This window comes from Pituophis catenifer, unplaced genomic scaffold (genome assembly GCF_029215685.1).
Source record: "Pituophis catenifer annectens isolate HBS135680 unplaced genomic scaffold, rPitCat1.0.hap2 SCAF_3, whole genome shotgun sequence".
Lineage (NCBI taxonomy): Eukaryota > Metazoa > Chordata > Lepidosauria > Squamata > Colubridae > Pituophis > Pituophis catenifer.
Genome location: NW_027256883.1, coordinates 68311878 through 68337147, shown reverse-complemented (window position 1 = coordinate 68337147; position 25270 = coordinate 68311878). Strand labels below are relative to the sequence as shown.

The 25270-nt window shown below is 38.3% G+C and overlaps 1 protein-coding gene across 1 annotated transcript in view; it reads left to right on the top strand.

The window, feature by feature from the left end:
- PHACTR1 (phosphatase and actin regulator 1) overlaps positions 1-25270 on the top strand; it is a 99212-nt gene that overhangs the window by 56504 nt on the left and 17438 nt on the right. The window contains exons 3-7 of the mRNA XM_070940994.1: positions 119-286; positions 2673-2879; positions 10484-10808; positions 17740-17951; positions 19838-19994. Coding sequence (XP_070797095.1) covers positions 119-286; positions 2673-2879; positions 10484-10808; positions 17740-17951; positions 19838-19994 — 1069 coding nt within the window. The remainder of the gene's footprint in view (positions 1-118; positions 287-2672; positions 2880-10483; positions 10809-17739; positions 17952-19837; positions 19995-25270) is intronic.

Genomic DNA, 25270 nt, shown 5'->3' with positions numbered 1-25270 from the left:
GTAAGGAAGGTAAGTAGATTTCACCCCTAGTTTATTCTATTCTGTATTAAGGGTTTTTTTCATTGATTTTTCAATTGCAGTTATGATCTTTATCCCATACTATTGTGCTTTCTTTTAGATGGAGAGCTTTCTATACAGAATGAAGAGGGATCATTGGAGAATGGACAGGCGTTGAGTTCCAGCCAAGTATCACTGCAAGCTCTATCTGAACTGGAGCCATGTTCATTATCTGGGGATTCCTGTAGTTATGAAGTACTCCAGAATCCAGAGGTCATGGATGGAACAGGTAGCTTTTCAATTTCATCATGAGTCACATAATTTAGAAAGAATCTTTTGAGTCAACCTTGACTCCTGGTGATTGCATGGACAAGCAGTTTTATCAGCAACTGTTTCCAGAATTGGCTTGCCATTGTCTTTTTCCCTAGGGTTGAGAGAATATGACTGGTCCAGAAATCACCCCTCTGGCTTTGTGCCTAAGGCAAGACTAGAACTTCCTGGTTTCTAGCCCAGTACCATTAACCATTACACCAAACTGGCTCTCCAGAATAAATAATGTAGTGATTTCCTTAATACTTTAGTAGTAATATATCCAGACTGATAACAACTCTAGATTATATTTTATCTATATGAATGTTAACAGTCGGCCTCTAATTCAGTTAATAAATATGAAGAACTAACATTCAAAAGGTTTGCCAATGTCAGTGGGTGAGTTAGTACAGTAGGTGACATTATTCTTTAGTGAACTAACTTGCCAAAACAATATTATTACTTTTGTTTTAATGGTGGCATATGTTTATTTCAATTTGAAATGATTGTTTACGATCGGAATGATAAGAAGAAAAGAACTCTACTGACCCGCAGATAAAAAAAAAAGGTTTTTAGATTAAGTAAAAAAAAGATGGCTAAACTTTTTATTTTTATTTTGGGGCCACAGTTCAGGAAGCTGAGCTCCAAATCCTTCTGAATTGGATCAGGTTGGGGAAAACTAAAAGAGTACACTCATTTATTTTTTCCAGTGTCTAATTTGTAGAATCTAATGCGGTTAGTTGTAGTGTTGACCACTCCATTAGAAAGCTGTGAAAGGAATTAAGTATATACAAAGAAAGCAGTGACACTGGTGTTTCTTAGTATGATGGCTGAACAATATGGAGATATTTGCAAGAAGCAGGGCATAGAAGAGCAGGAAAGGATTATTATTTTTATATTTTCCATACTTTCCATAGACAACAGAAATATATGGAATGTAAATCCAACCCAGTAGCTTGTATACTAGTACTTTAATGTTGCCTTTCCATTGATCTAATTTCAATATAGAAAACTCATTTTATGATGGAAGAATTCCTGCAAAAAAAAATATTGGCATATTCATGAACAAGCTCAAAGTTTACCTTATGTCGTCAATGAGATATTCTCATCATCTCTCTCTGTCTCTCTCTGTCTCTCTCTCTTTCAATATATGGAGGTAACAAAGTACCATGTAGTGAAAAGGGAATGTGATGTCTTTATGAAACAAAGGGCAAATTAGATTGTTTTCAAATTCAGTGGGGTTTATTCTTCTCAAAAGTAATGTTTATAATAACTTGACAAGACATGCTGGTCCTTGGCAACAGTTGTACAGCTTAAGTTGTTCAGCTAAGCCAAAAAGCAATGAGTTTTTCAGTGTATTAATACTATCCTGAGTTAGAAAAGAGAACTGAAAGTTCCCACCATCAATATCCAAGCAGAATTGCTCTTGGATTTTTAAGATAAAATTATGTATCTGAAAATTATTTAACAGGACAGAATAATGATGATAACTTTTAAAAGACTTGGAAAGTTGGTGAGACAGACAGACAGACAGACAGACAGACAGACAGACAGACAGATATGGTAATAAGTAGAGATGAGATAGAGATAGAAGATGGATGGATGGATGGATGGATGGATGGATGGATGGATGGATAGATAGATAGATAGATAGATAGATAGATAGATAGATAGATAGATAGACAGACAGACAGACAGACAGACAGACAGACAGACAGACAGACAGACAGACAGACTCACTGAAGAACAATTATAACAAGAATCCCTTTTTGAAACTTCTGCATTTCTTCTTGTCTTTCTGTGAGATATGCAGTCATGAGGGAAATATTCTAGGACATTCTAGAATATTCTAGCCTTTGAGGACAAGTGATATACCTGACAATATATCTCAAAATCTTTTGCAATATACAGGATATTTTGCAAGTCTGGTCAGTGGGAAAGACCTCAGTATAAAAAAACTTGTTAAATACTTCTGTAAAGAGTTGTTTACATCCTAAATAACCCATGGATTTTAGAAAAAGGAATATCGAAGGCACTGTTAGGATTCTAAAAGCAATACCGATGTGGTACTACCAGTTGTGGTATGTAGTCAGTTGACTTCAGTAGAAGCAAGCTGAGCAAACAAAAAGCCAGAGAATTTGTCCCTAGATTGTTGCTAGTGAGGGACGTACTAGTGATAGGTCTGTAGTGAAAGCACCAGAATTTCTCTCTCTCTCTCTCTTTTTCTGCCTCCTTCTTTTCTTTGTACGTCTGAGTAAAATATGGCTAATTACATTTTTAAATCTGCATTGCTCTGCTGCCTTTGTCTTTCTGCTGCTGCTTTGCTTGTAACCTTGTTGCGTCTGTGCTGTGGTTGTGTCCTCCAGTGTCTGAAGAGAGTCCCACGTCCAGTGAATCTGGAATCCACCTCCCTCAAGAACCTACATCTAAACCAGTCTTGCTACTCCCCCCTAAAAAATCTGCTGCTTTCTCTGGAGATCATGAAGACACCCCAGTGAAGCAGCTTTCCCTCCTCAAACAACCCCCTGCCCTGCCTCCTAAGCCCATTACCAAGATTGCCAACCATTTAGCTGGTAAGTAAATGTTCCTGTTTGGTTTGTGCTGCCCTCCCCTGAAAAAAATGCACTTTTCCTCACGTCTCTAGACAAAACGTTATTTTCTTCATGACACAGTCATGTAGGCCTCTCTGCTGTTTTTGCATCTTTCGTTAGAATACCTGGGTTACCAATCTGCAAATACATGAGAACACGTGGCTATTAGACCATAGAAAAAAACATTTTCTAGCATTAAATTGTTAGCTGGAGTCTGTTTCAATCAAATGTCGGTTTAATGTCTCTATGTTTCCTCCAGTTTCTTCCAAAAACTTACGGGTTTGTCTTAAGGAACTGGCGTTCCCATTATAGCTCATGGGAAATAAATAATGAGAGCTTAAATCTCACTCATACATGGTTTTTTTTCTTTGCTATGTACCGGTAGTTGTTTCAAGAGCTGATTGCTCTTTTTTTTAAATACACTAATATTAATAATACTATCTTTTCGATTTCATTCCTTTCTATTTATGTGTCAATGGGGGAACTCACTGTTGTTTGCCTTTATTTGTTATCTCTTTTATGTCTTCCACTGTTCCTCTACTCTGTTTTCATCCTGTTATAGAAGTTTATTTGATACTTGTCCTTCTTCACATAAACTGTGTTTTCTTTGCTTTCTAATTACGTGGTTGGTTGGCCACACTTGTCCACAGAACAGGTCTTCTGCCCCAAATGTATTAGAAGAATGATCAGACTCCAGAGCTTTTGAGCAGGAAGGCAAAATAATGTGACCTGATTCAATGAGTTTTAGAGCCTTCAACATCTGGCTTCACTTGGGACCTTATAAACTTTTTAAACCTGGCTTCAAGTGAGGACTTTCATGTCTCCTTTCTGTTTTGTCCCCTCAAGGTTTCTATTAACACCAAACTTCTCTCCTCCCACAATACTGTGGAAGAGCTGTGATTATTTTGTTCCAGCTACTACTTCAATGTGTTATATGTGAATGCTGCAAAGTTCATTTTTGCATGGTTTTTGTTCAATGAGAAGGACTTTTCGGCTTATTTCCTAATTCTGGAATTTCAAGTCTTATAAGCTTTACTTATTTGACATATTACCTTTATGGCTATATAAAACTTTTTAGTAGTCTAGACAAAATAAGTTTGAGATAAAACTGACAAATGTTTTTCTCGTTTTGCTTTTCTTTTCAGCATAAAATTAGCTGGACTTGTGGAAGCTTTTTCTTTTTGTTGCTTCAAAACTCTCAGTAGCTCGGTATGGCGGTGATTTTCACTTGTTCTTAGTTTTTCAAATCAGCAGAAGTGGAGTTAATCATAATTTGCCATCAAACCGTTTCTGTGATTTGGGGAATAAATATAGCAGGTTTGAGAGGTGAAATCATAGTTTATGCAATTCATCCTGTGTTGAAAAGGAAGTGTCTTTTTTCTAACCAGCTCTTTTGTTTGTGAAATGCAGTGCTATACATGAGATACTAGATACTAAATTTTGGATTTTGGAAGGAGGATTAAGGACTTTTACTGTTTAGCTGCAATGTGAAAATATCAGGAGCTATAGACTTGGTCATTACTGTTCACTGCTGCAAGGGCTGATGTCAAGAACATTAAATTCTAAAACAGCATTATTAGAACTGTCTTTCATATCCTTACTTTGCCCTGTTCTGATCAATTAGAAATCATCTAAAGATCATTTTGAAGCTTCCAATTCCTTATCTTCGTACTCCTAGCCAGCTTGTCATCAGACACATGGTTTATTCTTCTTTGCTCAGTTAGAGGGCATTTTAGGTTGTGAATAATGAGATTAAAGGGAGAAAAATATACTGATAGGGAAAATTTAATTAGAACTCGAATGTATTCAAAATAAACACACCAATCTCTTGAAAAAAAACTTGATAGGTGGTAACACAAAAATTTCACATTAGTGCTGAATTAATTACTATATATAGTGCAACATGCAATTATTGTCTCCGCAGAAACCCAAATGAACAGAACTGAATTTCTGGATGAGTTGTAATTCAAGAGATTCAGGATAGAGCGTTCCTTTGCAAGTCCTTTCTACAAGGATGGCCACTTCAAAATCAGTGGCAGAGATTTATATGTTATTAATCAAGCCTACCATTTGTGGACTGCAGAAATCCAGACAATAATTAGATGGTAGCAAGGAATTTTTTTCCCCTGGATTTTTTCCTATCTAGATATTCACCGCCCTAATATAACTTTCTTTGGATTTAGTTTTATTAATAAATATCCCTTAATAACATGAAATGAATGAAGATTTATGTAAATCTAGTACAATTTGGAAGTCAGAGAGCATATTGTTGAACACCATTTGATGTAATATTATGCCCAGAGTTGTGGGGTCCTTGGTGCTCTCTGAGCTTGATTGTTTCCTTGCAGATGTTTCCGTACCAAACTAGGTAACATCATCAGTGCTAGTAAGGAGTGGAGTTTGCTCTCATTTTATATTCAAGTGGCTTGCCCTGCCAGTGTTGGTGGGAGTGGTCTTGATGGTTCCTTGATTGAGCTGTTGTTTACAATTAGCTTGTTTGGCAGTTCCTTGATTGGGGTATTGTTTTCTTCTTGATTATTGGTCTAATGTTAATCTTGGTGTTAATTTCTGCTCATCTGGGTGTTGATTGCTGGTGAGGAGTTGTTTTAGTCTTTTAGTTTCCCTTTTGGCTTTTTGACTGTCTCTTTTGAATAGTATGTAGATGTTGTTTATGTCTATGTGCTGTTGATGGCCAATTTGTCTGAGTGCCAAGCTTCCAGGAATTGTCTAGTGTTTTTAGACTTGGCTTGGTCTAGGGTACTCACAGTTTCCCAGTTAAACTACATATGGTTAAGTGTCTCCACTGTGAAATTAAGGAATATGTCCAGTATTTTATTCTCTAAGAGGTAGTGCTTTCCAATAGATAGTTTCCCCTCTCATTCCTTGCCTATTTACATTCAAGCAGCTTCACACCTACAGATAGTCCTTGACTTACAGCAGTTCATTTAGTGATTGTACAAAGTTACAACGGCAGTGGAAAAAAAAGGACTTATCACCGTTTTTCACACTTACAACCATTGCAGCATCCCCATAGTCACATAATCAAGAATTGGATGCTTGGCAACTGACTCATATTTATGACGGTTGCAGTTCCCAGGGTCATGTAATCTCCTTTTGTGACCTTCTGACAAGCAAAGTAAATGGAGAAGCCAGATTCACTTAAAAAACTGTATTACTAACTTAACAACTGCAGGGATTCAATTAACAACCATGGCAAGAAAAGTCGCAAAATGGGGCAAAATTCACTTAATAAATGTCTCATTTGCAACAGAAATTTTGAGCTCAATTGTGTTTGTAAGTCGGGGACTGCCTGTATTTATGTTCTTGGATACAGTATAGGGCAGGGGTCTCCAACCTTGGCAACTTTAAGCCTGGTGAACTTCAATTCCCAGAATTCCCCAGCCAGCCAGGTATAGGGGACTTATTTTCTTGCAGATAAAATAATGGCTAAGAAATTGCTTAAGGGTTAAATATTCCCTTTCTACCTTTCTGCCTGTTCTTGGCTCCTTCCCACCTGAAGATGATCTATAGTGGAAATGGGACAATTAATTTAAATTTATATATAACTGAATTTGAATATATAGGTTCATTTATGCCTTGGTGAAATCAAAACTCTTATTTGCCAATAGATGTATTTATAATTCAGGTTGTATGGATCATAAATCAAAAGATCTTGTTCATGGGTAGAATTATGGATTATGTTGCCCTGTTGAGAGTCTTGAAATGAGCAGTTAATTCCAGTACATCCTTCTTTCCAAAATGAAAATGTCACATATGGATTGCATTTTAAGAGATGCATTTAATGAAACAGACAATGAAAATGAAAAACCATCTCAATTCTCAATAAATTTCCACCGTGAGATGATGGGTATGTGCTTTTGTTTAGACAAAACATAACCAGTAGCAAGTTGTGATGGACAGTTTGCTTCTGGCTTTATAGAAGCTACCATATGATTTAATTAAGGAGGGGCTTGCAGAAACTGTTTCGGGTTTCATCTTTTTGAGAATGAATATTTAATACAGAAAAATAATTTCCCTTTAATTTAATATCTGGTTTCTCTTCTCATTGTTGTCATCATATTATGATTTCTGATCAATTCAGATACTTTGCTTTTGTTTTTAAATTTAATTGAAAATTAGCTGTGGTTAATCGTATATTTGTCTTTCCCTTTCTACCGCATTAATGCGTTTTGGTTACAAATAAAATGGAGGCTTTTTATGAAGATGGCACACTGCCCTGGAGCTGTGATTGTGTACATTTATTCTGAAAGATGCTGAAATCTATGAATTGGAACATAGCTATATTTTCTTACACAGAGGCAGCTCAAGGCATTTTCATGCTTGAGGCAAAGACAGAAATAGTATTTTCCTTTGTGCATACAGAAACCAGTCAGTGTTTCACCTCCTTTAACACTTTTGATGAGACAGCCTTCTCCAAGCCAGCAGACCAGAGCAGATTAACCTCAAATATTAGGCCACACAGGTCTTCATAAACATCTCTCTCCCTGACCTGATTGTATGGCAGTGTTCATTTAGCATGTTGTAGCGTGCTTAGGTTACCAAATACAAAGATTTGTTTCAACAATTGGGCCATCATTCAGTAAAAAAAAAAACTGCAAGAGCCAAGGGAAACAAAGAAAATGCCATACATTTAAATTCAGATACTTGATTCATGTTTAAACAACAATTACAGCATATTTTTTTACATTTTTGCCATACATTAAATAAATAAATAAATAAATAAATACAGACATTGTATTAAAACTAAAGATAAAAGAATCAGGCTGCAAACCAGGGGTGGGTTTCAAATTATTTTACTACCGGTTCTGTGGCTTGGTGGGCATGGGAGGGGAAGGATACTGTAAAATCTCCATTCCCTCCCCACTTCAGGGGTAGGATACTGCAAATCCCCATTTCCTCCCGATCAGCTGGGACTTGGGAGACAGAGAATAGATGGGGGCGGGGCCAGTCAGAATTTTTACTACCAGTTCTCCGAACTACTCAAAATTTCCGTTCTCCAGAACTGGTCAGAACCTGCTGAAACCCACCTCTGCTGCAAACGCATCTGTCAGGTTTGCATGAATTCATTCAGAAATAGCTATTCCATCCAATTATTACTGACTAGGTCTATTAACTTTTTTTAATGCCAAAAAAGTTCACTATTGTTAAAAATATAAATATGAATATTGGTATGTTATTTACTATTCTTTTTAATAATTTTAATAAGGATTATATTAAACAGATAAAGCAGATACAAAAAGCTAATACAAAAATACATTAAAGAAGAATGTTTTTTTAAAAAAGTGCAGAGAAAAGAAAAAGAAACTATATGAAGAAATTTCCCCCTTCATCTCCAGCAAGTATATTCAATATTAACGTGTGACTATAACTTAAAAATACTACCAAATACATCTTCATTCCATATCTCAACACATTTTCTAAAAACTCTTATTTTTGTCTCTTCTCTCAAAGTCCTTGTCATATTTATTAAAATCCATTTGCAATTTCAATGTACCTTCTCTGATAGTCCAATTTAAATGAGTAATACACATCTTTTTGATATCTTATTTGTGTATCACTTGTTTTTTTAATATTCTTCCATTTGCAAATCCATCTCTCTCTCTTGAAGATTACAGTTTTTGAGTCCCCTATAATATCCTTTTTGATTTTATTCAAAGAAACGTGATTCTCTTCAACACTTTTTGTTCAAAATATAAGGTTAAGTAGCTCACACTGTTCTTGAGTCCACAAATCTAACTTTCCTTTAACATAACCTCTAGTGCTTTCTAGTGATTACCCTTCAAGCCTTCTTATCAGCAATTTATAAATTGGGAAATTCTCACAAGAGAAGACATTTTTAGTTAGTTTCCATGTCTTTCTTTAAATCAATTTTATGCAAATTTTAGCATTTTAAATACTTTCCAAAAACAACACTATACTCATCCTTCTGTGCCTATTACAGAAAATAAAATCTTACAGAGCTGGAAACACACATATTTTCTTCTTTTCAAATGGATTAAAGAGGCACTAACCCAGCTAATACAAAGCTTGCAGTTCTGAAAGATTTTCACTCTTTAGGAAATAATAAAAAGGAAGTTCAACTCCCAAGGTGTTTAAAAAGATGAGGCTTGGTTGAACTTTGACTTCTTAAAAAAGGCTATATTAATGGCTCAGAGCATGATAAAACCCACGATTCCCAGCTGATCATGAGCAGCTACAAAAATATCTATTTCTCTATTGACTCACAAAAAAAACCTCCAGCTTTGTAGAATACATGAGTATGCTCTAGTGGTGGGTTGCTCCTAGTTTGATCCGGTTCTATAGAACCTGTAGTAAAACCGGCAGGAGGCCCCGCCCGCCCACCACAACGTCATCAGGGGTGATCTGCGCATGCGCAGAAGCGAGTGGATGCGGTCCCATTGCAAACTGGTAGTAAAAGTAAGTAAAACCCACCCCTGGTGTGCTCTCAAGACTTTCCTTTAATCCAAGGAGAATTATTGGCAGTTTAGATCCTGCATCCAACCGCATTTCTGCTGTACTGTCCCCAGCAAAGCAATGGGCATCTATTCACCTACCTTACCCAAAACGTTCTCCATATGTTATTTACTAATCTATGCTATTTTTGAGGGATGAGACCTCAAAAATTTAAAGAAAGGCATTTAATCTAAGAATTACACCAATTCACATTAAAATGCACTTGATTTTCTAATTGACACTGTAGATTTTATATGGCCCATTCTTAAGACTGTTTTTACTTTATTCTTTCTCCCCTCTCACTCATATATCTGTATTAATATTGTGTCTTATACACAAGACATGGAAATCATGTACATATATAATTAGTATAAAATTACAGTTTTTAAAAAAAATGTAGTAAAAATGCAGCAGTTTATATAGGATAGTCTTTTACTGAAATCCTATTACCATAACATAATCCTAAACCAAGCAGTTTCATTCATTTGTTTATCATACCTCTATACCACCCATCTCACTTAAGCAACTCTAAAACATATCAAAATATATTAGTGTGCAAAGCGTACGGAAGCTAAGGTTGATCTTAATAAAATTAGTGAGCTCTATTCTAGTCCTAATGAAACTCACAAGCGTCGATGGGGAGGGGAAATCATCGTTTCTTTTTCCACAGGTAATATATGAAGAACTGTAGCTAAAAATGTTAGCCAATGATATGAAGAGAAAAGGAGAAATGGGATTTCTTCCATCTTATTCCTCTTTGCGTCTCTTCAGATGTTCTTTATACATGTATATGTATTAGAGGTTTCAACTGGATGACCATGTAAATTGCTGCAACAATCTACAAAATTCACTTAACAGATGTCTCATTTAGCAACAGAAATGTTGGGCTCAGTTGTGGTCATAAGTCAAGGACTACCTGTTTACAGATTGAACCAGGAAGGATGGCATGATATATATATATATATAGTAATCTCTCATATCTATTTGAACTGCATGAGATGTGCAAGAGAAAAAATGCTTTCAATGTTAGATGAGTCAATGGCTGTGGAGAGAATCAAAGTACCTTTTTCCACCTATGTTCATAACCGTGTTTCTCAACCTTTGTTTTTAAGATCCTGGTGCTCCGATGAAGCTGCCTTGTATGCCAGTCAAACTATCACCTCCGCTACCTCCAAAGAAAGTCATGATTTGCATGCCTTTAGGGGGACCCGATCTCTCCCTCACATCCTATTCCACACAGAAGAACTCCCAACAATCATTGACTTCGCATCATCACACAGTCCTACCATCACAGTTAGCAGCGCACCAGCATCAGTACGGCAGCCACAGCCCACATATGCCTTCTGGATCCAGCACGTTACCCATGCATCCTTCAGGATGTCGCATGATCGAAGAGTTGAATAAAACACTGTCCATGACCATGCAGCGGCTAGAAAGGTAATTTGAGCATCTCAACTCTGTTCATATTGAGAAGAAAAGCTGTGTAAAAGAAACATCTAGACCGGGGCTGTCAAATTCTCGGCCCGTGGGCTGGCTGCATCACACACTGGCCATGCCAGTTTAGCGAAGGGGGGGAATCCCAATACGTCATGTGACACCACCGTGATGATGTGAGTTTGACATCCCTGATCTAACCCTAATCTCTTGCGAGCAGGCTGGTTTCCAGAGTCTGGTTTGTCACTGTAGAATACAGGATGCTGAATTAGATGGTTTCTGGTTAAATCCAACGAGGCTCTTCTTATGAGCCCAAATTGTTTACTCAAGAAGAAGTGATTTTTTTCGGCCATGACTTCTTTCTGGTGACTTAACCTTTAATGCAGATGTCTGTGGAGATTCTCAGTCATCCAGGTCATGGTTGTTCCAAAGGTGTGGGGGGTTTTTTCCCCAAGAGGCAACTGGACTTTCTGTTTTTTCTTGGAAGATGAAGCTCTGAAGAAGCTTCTTGGATGAGAAGCGAAACATCTTCCAAGAAAAACCAGAAAGTCCAGTTGCCTCTTGGAAAAAAAGAAGAAGAAAAAAGCATGTTCGGGACTTTAGTGCAGATAATTCTCCACACTGGGAACAAAGAACTGTGGTGGCACAGTTGTTAGAATGCAGTATTACAAGGTAATTCTGTCGAATGCCAGCAGTTCGATTCTCACCAGCTCAGCCTTCCATTCTTCCCAAGGTGGGTAAAATGAGGATCCAGATTGTTGGGGGCAATATGCTGACTCTGTAAACCACTTTGAGAGGCCTGTAAAGGACTATGAAGTGGTATATAACTCTAAGTGCTATTGCAATTGCTATCCATAATGGAAAGATGCAGCACTCTGAGCATTAGAATCCAAATCGAGCTAGAAAACACTTGTATAGAGCCTTGAATCAGTATTGACAACGCTGGGTGGATAGTTCAGTGGTCTGAGTTGATAGAAAGCATCATCTCCCGTTAGAGATAGATACCAAGAAATGTGATCAATCAGGAACTATAGAAATAGAGCTTTTTGAGCATAGGCAATACAGAGGTACATTTTATACATCAAAATTTTGAGATTATATTCTGCTACATTATTTATTCTTGGTGATGATAATACAGTTATCTCCATCATTTCTTTTTTCTTGGTAAATATTCATTTTGAGGTCTTGTGTTTGTTATGTCAAAATAAAAGCTTTGAACATTGTAGACTATGTACAAATTAGACAGATTTCCATTATCTTTGAGATAATAGTGGTATTTTTTTAGAGGTTAGAGTAATCTGGAGATCAATTTCTCTAACACCTCTTTGAAAATTGTTTGATACTAATACTGTACCTTTACAGACACTGTTACGAATCGGAAACATTCCTGCATCACATATTTCTGCTTCCCATTTCATTTGTTGGTTTCATGTTTCTGTTCTGATAGGTCAGATCCAATTAAGGAGATGAAGAAAATTACTACAATTACCCTTACTGCCTTTATTTTGCATACTGATATTTATGTGTTTGTGGGCGGAATACCATAATAATTATTATGTTCGTTATTCAGATTAGGCTAAATCAGGCAATTTGTAATATAAGGTGTTCATTTTTTAAAAAGCAAATAATTATTAGATGGATGGTTGCGCCGTGCAGTGTGTTTATGGCAAAGAATCGTTTCAAATTCCTGACTTGTCATGCAAAGACAATAGTCGCTGCCAGGTGCTTTATTAATCATCCCTATATAATTATATAATCCCTATATAATGGTATAACTAATCATCCCTATGATATATTGGTTCTGTCCCTATTATACTGTATATCAGTTATATGTCATCCCTATGATATATCAGTTATATAATAATATAACCAATTATCCCTATATAATTATATAATCCCTATATAATAAATCTGCTATGAGTATTTCCTATTGTCAACTGCAGTTTTAGTAGATGCTCTGAATGTAAGGCTAGACCAAATGTTCTGAACCTCTTTCTTTGTGTAGTTGTGGTTTTCAATAGTGGTTTTCAGCCCATTTTATATATCAGAATTTAAAAAGCAGATACATTTTGAACGACGTTTCACGCTCATTTCCATAGCTATTATATTCATCTCAATAATTTATCTGCAGCAGTCTTCCGAGTGGGGAAAAGATTATGCTTGTAAAATTATCTGCAGAAATCTTACAGATCATGGGTTGTCTGGAAGCACAGATTAGGAACTACCGTGGCAGAAAAATGAGTGTTTGGGGATTTTTTTTTTCCCTTATAAGATGGCATTCTTTAGCAACACGTAAGCAGTGTGCAGCAGGTGCCAAAAAAGCCAAACAGTTCTAGGCTGCATAAACAGAGGGATAGAATCAAGATCACGTGAAGTGTTAATACCACTTTATAATGCCTTGGTAAGGCCATACTTGGAATACTGCATTCTGTTTTTGTCGCCATGATTTAAAAAGGATGTGGAGACTCTAGAAAGAGTGCAGAGAAGAGCAACAAAGATGATTAAGGGACTCGAGGCTAAAACATATGAAGAATGGTTGCTGGAACTGGGTATGTCTAGTTTAATGAAAAGAAGGACGAAGAGTGACATGATAGCAGTGTTTCAATATCTCAGGGGCTGCCACAAAGAAGAGGGAGCGAAGCTATTCTCCAAAGCACCTGAGGGTAGGACAAGAAGCAATGGGTGGAAACTAATTTAAGAAAACTAAGGGTTTCCTGCCTGGGCAGGGGGTCAGACTAGAAGACCTCCAAGGTCCCTTCCAACTCTGTTATTCTATTTTATTCTATTCTAATAAAGGAGAGAAGCAACTTAGAATTAAGGAGAAATTTCCTGACAGAACAGTTAATCAGTGGAACAACTTGCCTCCAGAAGTTGTAAATGCTCCAACACTGGAAGTTTTTAAGAAGATGTTGGATAACCATTTGTCTGAAGTGGCGTAGGGTTTCCTGCCAAAGCAGGGGGTTGGACTAGAAGACCTCCAAGATCCTTTCCAACTCTGATAGCATAGCATAGCATAGCATAGCATAGCATAGCATAGCATAGCATAGCATTGCATTGCATTGCATTGCATTGCATTGCATTGCATTGCATTGCATTGCATTGCATTGCATTGCATTGCATTGCATTGCATTACATTACATTACATTACATTACATTATATTATATTATATATGTTGTAGTGGAGACCAAGCACTTTAGAATGAAAGGCCTGTGGGGCTGATACAGCAGTTCACTCTTTTCCAAGTGTATGAATCTTGGGAAACATCAGATTTACAGGTATGGGCTTAATGGGGCTCATTTAAAACATCATGCTGGGGTTCTAACTAGCCCAGTTCTTATTAATAATAATAAATTGTTATGAGATTGGAATTGTATTTCATGACACTTGTATTGGGAGTCTCGACTCACAATAAGACAATAATTAGACAAGATTCAGTCAGATGGCAATTCGTTGAAAAAGGATAGAAGAAGAGAATACAGAGAACAGTAATTAATGGTCCCCATGAAAGAAATATGCCAAAGAACATGGAGCGCTGTCTCTTGTGCTTTCTGAGTTCCTGGAGTCAAAGGGAAACCTACTTATCCTTGCAATTGTGCACAATGTAATGAGAAAATTTAATACACTCACCCTCCCTCTTCCCCGTACAACATGATCTACATCAAAAAACGCTATTTGAATTTCAAGAGAAACTGGAGACTGTTCAAGTTTCATCTTGCCGACTATTTACATAACAAAAAAAGTGTCATTGTATTCATACGCAATTTACTTTACCCCTAATCTGATCCTAACCCTACAACTGTAAAGGAAAAGAACAAGAGTGCAGGTTCAAAGATAATTCTGTCATTCAGATTCAAATATTATGTATCTAGTTGTTTGCACCAAGATAATTCCTTTGAAAACGTGTACTGTGTTGTAGAATAGTTCTTCCTATGCATAATCTCAGTAATCCTTCTAACAAACCTGTTGCAGGATATATATATATATATTTTCTTGCTTTGCTGATAAGAGACTGGGACTGCCAGTCAGTCTCTGGATACCAGGAAGTAATTCCCACTGAATTTAATAGGGCTTTACAGGAATTCCAGTCTTGCATGAATAAAAATAATGTAGCTAAAACCTTCATGGTAGCAGAAGGGAGAGATGCAGGGGTGGACTTCAAAAATTTTAGCAAGGGGTTCTCTGTCCGGTTGCTGGGTGTGTGTGTGTGTGGCCATGGTGGGCGTGGCCTAGTCAGCCTCCTGCACTATGGCCGAGGGGGTGTTTTTGCCCTCCCCAGGCTCCAGAGGCTTTCCTCAAGACTCCAGGATGGTGAAAACGGCCTCCACAGGCTCCGGAGGCCCTTTGGAGGCTGGAAATGAACTTCCCGAACTTCTGGTAGGCCCATTTTTCACCCTCCCCGAGCCTCCGTGCGCGCCCTCCACTTACCTGCATCCAAAATTTATTTTTATTTATTTTATTCATTTATTTTATATGCCGCCCTTCTCCCGTAGGACTCAGGGCAGTTTACACAATAAAAGAACATGATAAAATACTAAAACCAAAAACCAAGTTAAAATCCCCAGAATTTAAAATCACACAGCCGATCAGGGGATTTGCCGAAAGAGCCATGTCTTCAGGTCAGTGCAGAAAGTGCAAAGGTCGGGAGCCGTCCGGAGCCCGGTGGGTAACCCATTCCAGAGGGTCAGTGCGGCCACAGAGAACGTTCTCGACCTGGGGGCCGCCAGTTGACATTGTCTGGCCAACGGCACCTGGAGGAGGGCAGCTCTATGTGGACGCACTGGGTGATGGGAGGCTGGTAGGAGGTGGTCCTGCAAGTACCCTGTGCCCATGCCATGAAGGGCTCCTGGGAGGGGAGGGGTGGGCGGGGCCAGCCAGGAGTGGGATTTGTGGGTTCTCCAAACTGCACAGAATGTTAGCTAGAGGTTCTCCCAAACCCCTACGAAGCCCCAGCATCCCACCCCGGAGAGATGATGGCCTCATGAAGAGCTCAAACTTTTATTTGACCATTAAATCAATACTAAGCTTGGCAGTAGCAGGTAGACAAACATAGTTGATGGCCAATAGATAAACAGGTCAGATTTGGAACTACTTGGATGAGAGACCATAAGGCACTGTTTGTCAACTTTGGCAATTTTAAGATGTCTGGACTTCAACTCCCAGAATTCCCTAGCCAGTATTAACTATCAAGCTAAAGATAGAAATCCTCTTTGTATTACAAAGTAATTCAGTGCTATCTGAGGTACCTTTACCTTTGCAGGACTAAACAATTCCAGGAGAGCATTTGAAGTCTCCATTGATGAACTTGCTCTGTAATTGGAAGATGTCATTTTTCAGATCCCGGAATGGGACAACTCACTTGGCCAACTCACCATGGCCAACTCACCACTGCCATTTCACTGTGGCCAGTTCACTATGGCCAACTTGCTGCAGGACAACTCTCCACAGGACAATTCAATAATTCAATTTTATTATTTAAAATAGTTTCAAAACTTAGTTTAATTTTGTCATTCACATTTCATTCTGTCCCTCCTTTTGCATCCTTTCTTTAATGATTCTATCCCACTATTTCTTAGATATTAGTGTAACTCTTGTCGCTTGATGAGTTGTCCCATGATGAGTTGGCTGTGAGAAGTTGACCATGGCAAATTGGCTGTTGCAAGTTAGTCACAGCAAGTTGCCTGAGACCTCTCAGGCCCTTGACTCCAAACCACTCCACTCTTCTCCTTAACCTGCGTTTTATGGAAGAATGGAACCAGCTTGTAAGCATAGCATCCTATAAAATCCTTTCAGATTTAAGATTTAACCTTTCAGATAAAGTTTCTCTTTGGTTTGGGTCAGGGGTGAAATTCAAAATTTTCCCCTACCGGTTCTGTGGGCGTGGCTTGGTGGGCATGGCAGGGGAAGGATATTGCAAAATCTCCATTCCCAACCCACTCTGGGGCCAGCCAGAGGTGGTATTTGCCAGTTCTCGGAACTACTCAAAATCTCCACTACCAGTTCTCTAGAACCTGCTGGATTTCACCCCTGGTTTGGGTTAATTTGGTAGGGATTCTATTTTGCCTTGTATTTCTTTAGCACAAAACAATGCTCTTTGTTCAAGGTTAGGTTAAATCCAGCCTACTCTTTTAATGTTGCTTTGTTAATAATTTATAAATTGGGAATTCAGACAGATGCTAAATGATTGGGAAGAATTACAAAAGTGGCACATGTCTATTTTTCATAATCCCAAAGCAGGGTTTCAAAATAATGGGCCAATTATTCAGTTGCCATCACTGTCGGAATGGTATCTGTTAACTTCATCCTTGTGAGATTAAGCAGCTGATGGCGTTTTTTGTCTGAAAAAGCAGTTGCCCTTTTCATAACACATGTGGGCAAAGCATCTGCAAAACCCACACATCTTGATGCATTATAAATTTCTTTTGTTTTGTTTTGGCAAACATGCTTATCTCTGAAGAGATTAATGTAGATTTTTTAAAACAACGTGTTTATTTTAAGAAGTCAGTTGTGCCACGCAGCGTCTCTTACGGATGTCTTTGATAGCATTGCCATTTACAGTCTTGCTGTAAAAGAAAAGTTAATCGCCAAAGAGTTTGCAAAGTTGGCGGCCACAGACATTTATGAGATTTCTTGAAACCATATCAATGTGTCCTCCTCAGTGTCAACCATATATATATATATATATATATATATATATATATATATATATATATATATATATATATATATGTCAGCATAAAACAATGGCACAAGCCCTGCTGAAGACAATGAAGAGATGAAGTCTGAACATCACTTTATATATGATTTCACAGTAGTTGAAATGATAAAGGTAGTTCTTGACTTATGACCACAATTGAGATCAAGCGAGACAGTTGTTAAGTGAATTCTGCCCCATTTTATGACCTTTCTTGCCACACTTGTTTCTTGATTCTAAAGCTCCAGTTTACATGGCGGTGACAGCCACTCAAAAACTGGATCTGGAGGCCTTGCAGACATGAGACAAGTGCCAACTGTTGTGATTGAATGTGATGACAATAAAGAAAATGTGCCTCATGAATCTGACTTTGGCGATTCTTCATGCCTCTATGCAAGAGAAGAAGAGGAGGAGGAGGAAGAAGAGGAAGATGATGACAGCTCGTTATATTCAAGTAAGTGGAGCTCATTATTTACAAGTCACATTTACATGTTCTTTTCACGTGGTGCTAGAGAAAACAGTACTGGTTCTTGCAATTGCTTTGAATGGATCATAATGAGAAAAACTTGCCTGGTTCTCGGATGGAGAACTTTTCTGGAGTGAAATAGTTCATTACGGGAAATAAAATATATGAGAAAACCTTAGCTTAAGAATGTGAAAATTCTCGGAATTAACAGGTCCAGATAGAAAAGTAAAAGTGATAGATCAGGAAATGTTATAACTTTTGCTTGATCTCTCGTAGAGAGTCTCAACACAACCTCTTTGAGTCCTTTCATAACATCTGAAGTTATTGTTGCAATTGAACTGAAGGAAGGCCAATGGTTCATGAGATCACCAAACCTTGTGAGATTTTTCCCATATCACCAGAGAAAACTTGGAGAACAATCTTAAAATGATCTTACAGATGACAGTGGAGTACAGTGAGATTGGACAAAATCTGAAAAGGATTGATGACACATGATCTATCTGCTTAAATCTTTGCATATTCGTATGTGGATCTGAAAAAACACTCAATGTCTTGCTCCTGCCAGACCAAATCTCCTGCCAGACCAAAGCAACAAGGCTCAAATGTTGCTTGAAAAGACAAGTTACTTAGTTTTTCCAAGTCTGTTATATGGAACCCTCAGGTTCTTCTTCTTGTTCTCCTGACAAGACTGTTCCCTTTACTGACCCATTGATCAGATTCCGAAACATTGGGTATGTTGCTTTTCAGCCTGAGATTTCAGAAAAAGAAACTGGGTTACAACAATCCAATCCTTTCTGTCTCCATTGTCACCTTGCCTCCTTATTTCCCTAGCTGCAAATACAGCAACACAAATATGACATTCTTATCCCATTGCCACAAAAAAAATATATATATATATCTGGTGTTGAACAATATCCAATGAAGCAACAATTGCTTCAGTTTCATTGGGAATATGGGAATATGGCCCACATGGGAATATGGCCCACTGCAGAAGCAAGGAAAAATATCTAGTGTTGGACGTAATAATGTTCTTGACAGATATGATCAAATTGGCAGGATGTAACATTAAATGAAGGAGGAAACAGGTGTTCCTTCTTTTTCTTCCTGTCTATAGGTTAAGGACTAGCAATTTTTATTTATTTCGTTCTTTATTCATTACATTTCTACACAGCCCATGTTACCGGGATGAATCAGGGCAGTTTATAACAACACAGTAGAATAATGTAAACACATATGTAAACAGAGAGGTTGAAAACGGAGTATAGATCAAAATTAAAACATACAAGGTAAAGTGAAATTCAGTTAAAAACTCAAAAGGCTAAAAAGTTGTTATATTATTACATATTGTGCTTTTCTACCATGACAGGCATTCTTTCAAGGGAATATCAGTTTCCTTGAACTTAGGATCCTGAGGCAGGGAGGAGAGCATTAACCCCATTTTCCTTTCCCACAATTCTTCATCCCAACTATGGTTGTTTTTCTTACAGTGGCCTATCAGGTCCGCTGCTCTTTTCTACCCTGGAGATGGCAAGAGTAAAAAGTCTTGGGCCTGAACTAGCTGAGATTGGAACCTTGAAATCACTTCCATATGCGCATTTGTCTCACATGCAAAATAATCCACTTTGCATTCATGGAGGGTTGAGATAACATTATAGTCAGCACTGAAACATTCACCTTCACAAGAGAGCACACTAAGCGAGAGGAAATGCTTTTGAAACGGGCTCTCTCATTCAATATTCAACGTTTCCGCAAGGGTAGAGGTCTTAAAAACAGATTTTATTTTATTTATTTATTTATTAACAAAAGACATGGAAAAGTAAGCTCCTGTGCCTGCACTGCAGCAGTTAAACTGAACGTGATTCTTTCTTTCCAAGGCTCCCTGGCAATGAAAGTTTGCAGGAAAGATTCTTTAGCTATCAAGTTGAGCAACAGGCCATCCAAGCGTGAGCTGGAAGAGAAGAATATCCTCCCCGTGCAGACAGATGAGGAGCGGCTGGAGCTCAGGCAGCAGATTGGCACCAAACTGACAAGGTAGGAAGAATTGTCTTTCTTCTCAGCAGCAACAAGCGTGAAATAAAGCATGTTACAAATACAGATAGCCCTCAAGTTACAACAGGTCATTTAGTGACCACAATTGCAACAGCACTGAAAAAAGTGACTTATGAGCATTTTTCACACTTATGACAGTTGCAGCATCCCCATAGTCACATGATCAAAATTCAGGTGCTTGGCAAATGGCACGTATCTATGACCGCTGCAGTGTCCTGGGGTCATGTGATCACCTTTTGCGACCTTCTGACAAGCAAAATCAATGAGAAAGCCAGACTGACTGAACAAGTGTGTTATTAACTTAACCCCTGCAGTGATTCACTTAACAACTACCACAAAAAAAGTTTATAAAATGGGGCAAAACTCAGTTAACAAATGTAATGAGCTCCCATTACAGTCATAAATTGAGGATTACTTGTATAGTTGACAAGCAACCCTCTACTTCCAGACTGCACTGACCACAGAATTAAACTTTGCACCTTTCCAGATGCCAGGAAGCAAGAAGCAAAGGTTCTCCCAACTGAACCTAGAGAGAGGTTTAGAAACAAGGGATTTGTTAGGCCAGTTTGCTAAACTGAGTATGGTAATAGGACAAGACAATAATGCATACATGATTGCTTCAGATTCCTCCAATAGGCAAGACAGAAATAATCTTGCATTGGGAGATTGCTGTATCTTGCTTCTATTTTCATAGATGACAGAGTTTAAACATGATCAAAAAAGGACTCCCTGGTGTGATAGGCATGAGATGCTATCTGATTATTGGCTGGGTAAATAGTTAGCCAGACAAACCACCATCACCACTGGAGAGGAAGGCTGACCTCTGATTTTTGGGGGGAGATAAGTATCAAAAACATTTTGTTTTTAGGTCATCTTCAGTGCTGGCTCTCCTGCTCCTCAAAGAGATAAAACATTAGGCAGATAAACTGTAGTTTGCTGTATGTGCTTCAGTTCTATTTCATTTTTCTTCCAGGATGATGAGAAGCCCTCTAGCAGAAGTTAAAGAGTCGTCTTTAGTAATCAGTTTTGGCCAGGATTTAAGGCAGTTAAATCTCATTTGGGTCTCAAAGGGGGACAGCCTGACTTCCAAATTTAGAAGGAAGTTTGAAGTGCATTCAGTGACTCAGAGCATCTCTCTCAGAAATTTAATTTGTGTGACTTTCAGAAGACTTGGATCTTTATATTGCAAATCTGTAAGTCACAGTGGAGGAGATTTCTCACCTTGACTTTGAGGATGTTTTAGCAGCAGGCACAAAATTGTCTCACTGCTGCCAAATGCAGAATTACATTACCTATATTACAGACCCACCAGAAGTAGCCTTTATTTGTTTCCTCCACAATGCAGAAGATTGAAAAATGACACATACAACCCTCCCAGATCGTTAAAAGCCTTAATTTGCTCTACAGATAGTTCTCGAGTTATGACTGGTCGTTTAGTGACTATTTGTATCCCCTCAAAAAATATTTATGATCCGATATCTGACAAATCCCCTCCCCCACACATAAACAACGCTGCATTTATGGACAATTCCAGCATCCTTCATCATATAACTGAGATTTATGACATTTTTGACAAAAATGGATATTTATCTCGGGGTTTAGGGAAAAAAGCTCCATAGCAGACAATGAGTTCATTAAATGACGACCGTATTCATTCAAATATCATGGGTTCATTTAATGATCTTAGTGATTCATTTAACAACAACCACAAAATAGTTATAAAACAGAGTTGGTCATTTGATGAGCCATTTTTATGACAATCCCAACTTACTACCATAATGGGCAGGCTCCATCACAATCATAAATCAAAGACTGCTTGTATATGGGTATTTATCTAGTTGTAACTGTCAAGTGTTTTAGAGAAGCTCCTATTTTTGTTTTGGCTTCCCTAATAATAAATTAGTAAGGTGCCCAGAGGAAGCTTTTTTTTTAGCCTCATTAGTATTAAAGCTGACACAAATAAAGTTCATATAAGAAAATGTGTATATTTTTCATTTCCCTAATACATATATTTTGCAAACAGTTTTTCACTAATGGATTTTTATACGTTATTAATATGAGGTCATTGAAACAAAAATCAATCATGAGTGAATGTAAAGGTTATTTGAGCTTCAGTTCCTTTACCGAATCAAAAATTTTGTATTAAAATGAGGACTGATCAAATTTCTCTCACATCCCTCATAGGTAAAATTCAGCTAAAGAAAAAACTAATTCACCCTCTTTAATTATTTCAATTAATTCTTAGGATTGTGTCAAATAAAGCATGCAAAGAGATTTTGTCGTTCTCTTTGAGCAGTGTTTCCCAAACTTGGCTATTTTAAGATGCATGGACTTCAACTCCCAGAATTCCCCAGCCAGTATGCCTGGTTGAGGAATAGTATGCCTGGTTGAGGAATTCTGGGAGTTGAAGTCCATACATCTTCAAAGGGTCAAGTTTGGGAAACACTGTCTTTGAGAGTTAACCTTTAAAACTGAGAAGGAAACAGTTTGTATTGTATTTCCAGTTTCACTTTCAGCCTTTCTGTTGTCATATCACTTCCTTATTTTGCCTTTGGCTGCGGGATTTAAAATAATAACAACAACAATGTGCTCAGACATTTAAAGCATACATAACAATCCTACTACAAGAACCTCAGCTGGTGTAAGGCATTGATGGGAACAAGATGCCCTCCAGTTGTCAGTGGTTGGGATTGTAGTAATTGAAATTCCAGTGTCCAAAGTTGGAGGATTTTTGTTTTTTGATATCTACCTCCTCCTTCTTTTTGCATTCTCATTCTCCAAAGTTTATACTTCTTACCTCAAAAGAATCTCAAACTCTTCTTTAATATATTGCAATCATTCATTCAAAGCTTTTTTCATAGAGAATTAGAGTTGGCATACTAAGCTATCTGGGCTCGGTAAGAATATCAGAAAATAAATGCTCACTAGAGCTCTTAGCAAAGTCAAGGAAAACTTTAAAATTATAGTCTTTTGAGAAGGTTGAAATGCTAAGTGTTATTGAAAATTTAATAATTTTGCATTAGAAATGCAACATTCTGAAGAAAGTCCCTGAAGTCTTTAAACAGCCAGCTGATTAAATTAACTATATTCATTCCAGTAGGAACAATAACATTTTGAACCTATGACTCCTTGGACAATAATCATACCCATCTGCTTTCAACTAGGATTCTCCATTTTCATAAGAAAACTGATCTAGATGTTTTTGAAGAATGTTTTCTATTGCTTTAAACTCAGAAGAAAGCATTAGTAGAGAGGTTTTAAAAAAGGCTAAAGGAATCCCTGCAGATTTTAGTCCACTAGTCGTTGCTGATTATAGGGAGTGGTGCTCATTTCTGTTTCAAGGCCATTAAGCCAGCACTGTCCAAAGACATTTCCACCGTCATGGGGCCAGCATGACGTCACGGAATGCTGTTACCTTCCCATCAAAGTGGTATCTATTTATCTACTTGCATTTGCATGCTTTCAAATTGCTAGGTTGGCAGGAGCTAGGGTAAGGACAGGAGCTCATCCTCTGTCTTGGTGCTCAGGTCTCAAACCTGGGCTGCTGGCTTTCCAGCCAACAAGCTCAGCATCTTAACCACTGAGCCACTGAGCCACCCAGTAGAAATGGTGGTAGATGAAAATTAGATCAGTAAAAAACTGATCTTGGAATTGTTATCACAAACAGGAGCATATTTCTTCACGGCTGTCTTTAGAAGGGCATATGACGGCCGTGGCCAGGGGGGCTTTTTATCAGGTTCTCCTGATACGCCAGTTGTGCACCTTTCTGGATCGGGACTCCCTACGCACAGTCACTCAAGCACTCGTCACCTCTCGTCTGGATTATTGTAACGCTCTCTACATGGGGCTCCCCTTGGGGTACACCCGGAGGCTCCAACTGGTGCAGAATGCGGCCGTGCGGGGGATTATGGGAGCGACTGGGCGCTCCCATGTGACTCCTCTCCTGCGCGAGCTGCATTGGCTTCCGGTGGATTTCCGGGTGCGCTTCAAGGTGTTGGTGATCACCTTTAAAGCGCTCCATGGCTTAGGGCCAGGGTACTTACGGGACCGCCTTCTGCCACCAATAGCCTCCCACCGGCCAGTTCGCTCCCACAGAGAGGGCCTCCTCAGGGTGCCGTCGGCTAGACAATGCCGGCTGGCGACCCCCAGGAGGAGAGCCTTCTCTGTGGTGGCACCTACCCTTTGGAACAATCTACCCCCAGAGATACGAGTGATCTCCGACCTCTGGACTTTTCGTCGGGCCCTAAAAACTCATCTCTTTCAGTTAGCTGGTCTCTCTTGATTTTATGATTTTATGGTCGGTTTTAAATTTTGATATGGATTTTAAATTGATAAATTTTAAACTATGGGCCAAATTTAATTATTTTAAATCTATTTTTAATCGTACTTTATGTATAAATGATTTTATTTTGGCTGTTCACCGCCCTGAGTCCGAAAGGAGAAGGGCGGTATAGAAATTCGAATAATAAATAAATAAATAAATAATAAATAAATAAATAAATAAATATTGGATGATAACATTGCACTCTCTGACAAATTGCCAGGCCTGGGATCAATTTATTCTGATTATTAAAATGAGTGATGCCTGAATTAAAACACTGTAATTATCTAATAGTTGTTAAATGTGGATCTTGTTGGAGTATTGTAGAGTGCTGATTTCTAGTTTAAGGAAAAGGAAATAGATGTATAAAAAGGACACTGCAGCAGGGGTGGGTTTCACTTACCTTTCTTACCGCTTCACTTGCGCACGCACCCCGTCTGCACATGCACAGATCACATTTGATGACATCCAGGCGGGTGGGCAAAGTGTCCCACCGCTGCTGCTACCGGTTTGCCCAAATTGGGGTGGACCGGTAGCAACCCACCACTGCACTGCAGTAGTGTTCACACTATATAGTTGAAGAAATTTGTACCTGCATTTGCACAATAGGTGAACTGTGTTTGTTTTAGTCTTGGCTTTTGTTGTCATTGTTAATTAATTGTTTTATTTTTGTGTTTTGTTTTATTTACCTGTGACAGTTTTCACAGTTGAGATCAGAATTTCCATTGCTAAGCAAGGCAGTTGTTAGACGAGTGTCACTCCTGGTTTTATGATCTTTTTTGCCATGGTTTGCCATGGCAAATCACTGTTGTTAAGGGAATCATGTGGTTGTTAAGCAAATCCAATTTCCCCATTGACTTTGCTTGCCAGAAACAGCTGGGAAGGTCAGAAATAACAATCACGTGACCTCAGGAAACTTGCATCTGTTCTAAACACA